At 35.3% G+C, this 6,000-nt stretch overlaps 1 protein-coding gene across 1 annotated transcript; it reads right to left on the reverse strand.

Moving 5' to 3' along the window:
* Nucleotides 1–1,375: 1,375 nt before the first annotated feature.
* Nucleotides 1,376–2,311, reverse strand: LOC147912624 (olfactory receptor-like protein OLF2). Its single transcript, XM_087423285.1, has one exon. The coding sequence runs from the start codon at nt 2,309–2,311 to the stop codon at nt 1,376–1,378; it is 936 nt and encodes a 311-aa protein (XP_087279411.1).
* Nucleotides 2,312–6,000: the final 3,689 nt, after the last annotated feature.

The following is a 6,000-nucleotide window of genomic DNA, read 5'->3' on the forward strand; positions in this document are numbered from 1 at the left end:
AACAAACATGCGAGTGCCCTTGATTCTTGTATGGTCTTTCCAGTGCCTGTCATTGCCCTGTTTCTAAACAAGCCACTTCCGGTGATTAGATCATCAGCAAACTGGAGCAAACCCATGTGAAGTTATTAAATATCTTGTAAATACCCAGATAAGAGCTCTTTGGTTTAATTATTTTCCAAATAACTTATGTGTATGTCTTTGACTTTCCGTTGCTTTTAGCATCCACAATCACTTAATGTTTTTACTAATAAGATACAAAAATGAATTCAAGGCTAATACAAGACCTTCGGTGATTTTTTTTTGCCTTGTATGTAATAAACATTAAATAAAAATTAACTGTTTTTAGTATCCTTCTTTCAGATGCTACGCTGCTGCTTGGGCAAAGAGATAAAACGCACAGTCCTTAATCTCAGTGTTCAAAATCCCACATTGAAGGCAATAGTTTAGGAAACAGAGCCCTGTAGTTGACAGTGTTCTGAGGCGCAGGGTGGTGTGTGAACCAGCCTTAGAGAGTGATGGGAGGAAGGAAAGGCGCCTGGAGGAAGTGGCTGAGTTCTGAACTGCAGCACAGAGTTTGGCTCATCAGGCCAGCCCTCTCTGATCTCTATAACCTAGCCACACTGGTCTCCTTTAAGTTCTTTAAATTCGACAGAAATGACATGTTCCTGCCCACATCAAGGCCTCTCTAATTGTTGATCCATCTGCCTAGAACGCTTTCTCTACCAGCTCTCAGTTAATTCCAATTTATCTTTTAGATCCCAGATTACTTGATTCCATTTCCAGGAAGCACTTTATAACTTTGTTCACTATGCTTGAACAATGTGTTTTGGGTTTATAGTGCCTAGTCTTTCTACATTATGGCATAATAATAGTTCATTATAAATAATTGAATGATTATTCAATTCATATTTGACACTTCCTTTAGGCAATAATTAAGATTGACTAGTATAAAAACTTCTAGAATCACCATGAAATACAAAGCACATAGAAGTGCAACAGACTCTTAGAAAACTCTCAATAACTTCTAGAAATTAAGTTAATGCAAAAATAAAAGATTGAGTAAAAAAAAATTTGACAAAATAGGAGTCTAGAAGTTTTCCACAAATGGGGAGTGCTGAATATATACTCAAGACATAAAATGAAGCATGGTGTACTTATGGAATGACAAATTTTGGTATGGCTGGGACCTAGTATAAAGACTTATTGGATCCCTCCACATTACTCAAAACAATTTTGATTTTCAAGTATTATAGTGTAAGATTGGGAGAAAATATATACATATACTTTGTAAGTGAAACCACTTTTTATTTTTAAATATTTTCAAGTATAATAGTGTAAGACTGAGAGAATAACATATACATATGCATGTAACTTTTCAGTGGAACCACTTTTTGTTTTTAAATTTTTTCAGGGCCTCTTTCACATCTTTGTTCCGTAGGCTATAAATCAGAGGGTTTAACATGGGACTCACAAGGGTGTAAAACAATGAGGTCATTTTGTCTTGATCTAGGGAGTAGGAAGAACTGGGCCTGAAATACATGAAGAGCAGAGCTCCCTGGAAAATTGCAACAACTGTTAAGTGGGACGTACAGGTGGAGAAAGCTTTGACCCTGCCCTCAGCAGAGTGGATCTCTATCACGGCCAGGATGATATAACAATAAGACACAAGAAGTCCTGAAAGAGTAACCAGTTCAATCAAGCCAAAAATGGTAAATATCACTAATTCATTGACCTGGGTGTCTGAACAAGATAGCAAAAGGAGAGGAGGGATATCACAGAAGAAATGGTTAATCTCATTTGATCCACAGAAACATAAGCGGAATGTTAATATTGTATTTATCAAAGCATCCATAATTCCCACCATGTAAACTCCAACCATGAGCAGGGAGCACGCTCTGCTGGACATGTTGACTGCATAGACTAAGGGGTTGCTAATGGCCTTGTGTCTATCAAAGGCCATCACCACCAGCAGTAGACACTCAGAATCTACAAAAGTACAAAGGATCAACCATTGCAGAGCACAGCCATAGAAGGAAATTGACTTGTTCTTGGCAATGAGGCCTACCAGCATCTTCGGTCCAACTGCTGAGGAATAGCAGAGGTCACTGAAGGAGAGATGGCTGAGGAAGAAGTACATCGGTGTGTGCAGCTGGGGATCCATTCTAATTAAAATGATCATCCCAAGGTTTGCAACAAGAATAATGAGATAAACAATTAGAAATGTGGTAAATAGGGTCACTTTGATTCCAGGGTTATTGCTAATTCCCAGGAGAAGGAATTCATTCAAAGAAGAGCAATTTTCCCCATCCATTTTACTTTATTCTTCTAAAATGCTACAGAAATGAACAAGAAAATGGTAGATAAATGTTTTGACTCTTCTTAAAACTCACAAAAATATAATTTATAAGTCAGATAGTGTTTCTATTTCCAGTATATCATATTCTTTATCATCAAAAATAATCCAGATGTCTTATTTTTATATTGTTTACAAAAGTTATAGTGTCTGCAATAGGATTTTGAGAAAGTTTGATTCTCAGTTTGGATGTCATCCATGAGGTATGTGGCTTGTGTGAAACTTCATTGCTCTATCTCAGCAGTCAGTCATGAACTGAAAGTTCATGGCTACAGGTCAAAAACACCCAAATTAAAGCCAAAGGTGGAATATGCAGCCTTATGTTTGAAAAAATAAATAACCAACTGAGTGTTATGCTCAAGTGATTACACTTGAGTTCTTCAAGAACCACGATTTATTTGAGGTGTATTAAATTCAGACACAAACAAACATCTCTCATTTAAAAAAAAATAATGAACAATATGATGTTACCCTTATTCTATGTTGTTTTTATTATTTATTGAGACACTAGAAGTATATTCTAATAAATCTTTTCTTTAGAAATATATTACTGTTTTGCCTCATTATTATTACTTACACACAGGAGTGTTCCTTGATGCCAAAGAACGTGGTCTTCCTGACCAGCAAGAAAGAAATGCTAAAAACAAGTGGAAACAACAGAATTTAACATGTTTCTATTTCTTTAGATTTTAAACCTTTTTCATGATAAAAATAGAGATGGGAAACACAAATAACAAACATATCTTTTTGGTATATAGGGTTCTTGTTTGTGTGTGTGTGTATATGCAGTGCATGTACTCTATGTGTAAAACTCTCTCTATATATGTGAGAGTTGGAATCATAATAGTGATGATCTGATTTTGTTTTTGACTTGGAGTAAATATGGTATGTGGGTCATATGGGGTTGAATTTTATACAAATTAGTATTTTCATTGTGATATTCAATTATTACTTATAAAAATAGAAAAAATCTTAAATTGCATCTATTTTTTCAGTGATTAAAAATCCAACATTTTTCTCTTCTTAATAACAATAATAAATGTAAACACATAGAGATATGATTCCTTCTTTTCTTGATTAAGTTATAAGTAGATAAAACCATTCTATTTGGCTATAAACAAAATGAATCTGATCTCACCCTGCTTTAACATATCAAGAACTATAATTTTATTTTGTTCCTAGATTTCTGTTGACTGTTAAATCCAAAGGAAATAAGTTTAAAAATATTCATTTACATTTTTCTAAATATTTGATTCTCATTTTTCCAAACATAAGGGTTTTTTTTTCTTCATTCCTTAAATTTGGTGGACTCAGAAACCTACCTGTGATGACCCAAGTCTATTCTGTGCTTGGGTCTCTGGTAGCTGAACAATCTCAGGGACAGATCACATTTTTATTTTTACATAGTGACATTTGGGACTTAAATCTCTGTTGCCTCTGCTCCTCACACTTCAGTAGGTTATGCAAACATGTGATTACTTAATTAGATTTCTGGTTCTGTATTTTCCTCTGGAGAATATTGAAATAATTTAAAACAAAGGCTCGAACTTTTAATTCTTCACTGTTGTACCTTAAATTGATCAACGTCAGGGAGGTAGAATGATTTGTTAGCAGTTTGATTCACTTCTTACCCTGAGTCTACGCCATCGGCTTCCTCCAGTCAAATCAGACATCCAATGAAACTTCCAAATAGACCGTCTTCACTCAATTATTTTTATTTGTTAGTTTATTATTTATCTTGTTAAACTGGATTAAATTAATAAATTTCTTTAGTAAAATTATTATTTTGTTAATTATTATTTATCCTTAATTATTTTTATCCTTAGTTTCTTTCCTTTTCTGAAACAATGTCCTTCACCTTCTTCCAGTTAGAAATATAGCAATCCTCAATAGTGCTATATTAAATACTTTTTTCATTAAACATGTGTGGGGATTATCATTCCTCCAACCACATGTCATCCAACTAGGATTTCTTAATTATTTTGTGAGTATGAATGTCAACTGTACTTAGCACAATTTTTTCTTGAATTATGCTTTATTTCATTCCTAGCACATGTGTCTGTGTCTTTCTACTACCTTGTAAGCTCCTTTAGAAATAATAGCAACATTTGACTACATTTCTATACATCCTGGAAGCCCTAAAGCACCAGGACTTGCATAAGTAATGTCTAATTTAATATTTTATTCCTTAAATATTTTAAGTGGTTAAGTGGGTGATGGACAGATAGTAGGAAAGAAAGAGGCTCTTGGGGACTGTTTTTAACTAATATGGATCATACATGCATGTGTTCCTGGAAGAAGCTGTAAGAAAACCTGAGTTCTATTTGTTTTTCAAAAAAATAGCTTGCTTTTATTCATTCTAATTTTTGCAAAGTTGAGAAGTATTGGAGTATAATTTTGCCTCCTCTCGAATCCTTCCCAACAGCTAGGCTGTAATGCTGGGTGATCCCTGAACCTTTGTCATATTTAGTCTCCTGGCTTGATTTGAAGCGCCATCAGTGGGAACCAGAGCTAATCAACCTTCACACTGACCTCAGACTGGTCATCAACTTCCATCTGCCCTCCTTTTTGCAACGTAGAAATTTTAAGTACCTTTCAATCATTGTTTTTTGCTCTGTGCATGCATGCCAAGAATAAGAAGGAAATTCATACACACACTTCTGATATTTAATTTGAATACAGACAGTCGCCGACATATGGTGGTTCAACTTAATGATTTTTTGACTTCATGTTGGTGTGAAAGTGATACGCATTCAGGGAAATCAGACTTCAAATTTTGAATTTTGATCCTTCCTGGGCTAGCGACATGTGCGGTGTGATGCTTCTCAGGATGCCGGGCAGCGGCGTGTGAGCAGCAGCTTCCCATTCATCCCCTCACGATCGTGGAGAGCTACAGCAACTGGTGCTCTACACAGCGTGCTGTGCTGCCAGCGCTTTTTTGGATACTATTCTCGAGCCTTGGAAGAGGGAGAAATTGATGACCCTGTTGCTGTAGCATCCTCATCATCCAGTAATTAATTTTAATTCAATTCTTCAAACATTCTTCAGGGCCCAGTGTGCCGTTAGCTGTGTAAGTTAGTTGTGAGTACCCTGCAACTATCCTGTTTTTCACTTTCAGTGTAGTGTATTCTAATAAATTACATGAGACCTTCAACACTATTATTATAAATAGGCTTTGTGTTAGATGATTTTGCCTAACCGTAAAAAGTTCCAGGAGCATGTTTAAGGTAGGCTAGGTTAAGCTATGATGTTTGCAAGCTAGACGTAGTAAGTACATTTTTGACTTGATCATATTTTGAAGTCATGATGGGTTTAGTCATGGGAGCTGCTATATATGAAATGCTATTAACAATAGAATGTGGAAATGAAAATTTTCAAGTTTCTACAACTGAGTAATGATGGCTGTGGTTCATTTAAAGATGGTTTCAGATTCTTTGACACCCTCCCATGGAGACATGATATCTTTTTGCCCTCTCTTTAAATTTGGGCTGTCATCTGATTGCTTTGATGAATACAAAGGATGAGCAAACTTAACTCTGTCTCTCTGGGACTAGCTTTCAAGAGGCGTGAAAATTACAAATGTAATTATTTTAACATAGTTACGGTGATAAAAACTAGAAACAAAAAGATGCCCACTAACAGAAAAT

The sequence above is a fragment of the Ceratotherium simum genome, chromosome 34 (assembly GCF_057802395.1).
Source record: "Ceratotherium simum simum isolate JZ-2026a chromosome 34, ASM5780239v1, whole genome shotgun sequence".
In the NCBI taxonomy this organism is placed as follows: Eukaryota; Metazoa; Chordata; class Mammalia; order Perissodactyla; family Rhinocerotidae; genus Ceratotherium; species Ceratotherium simum.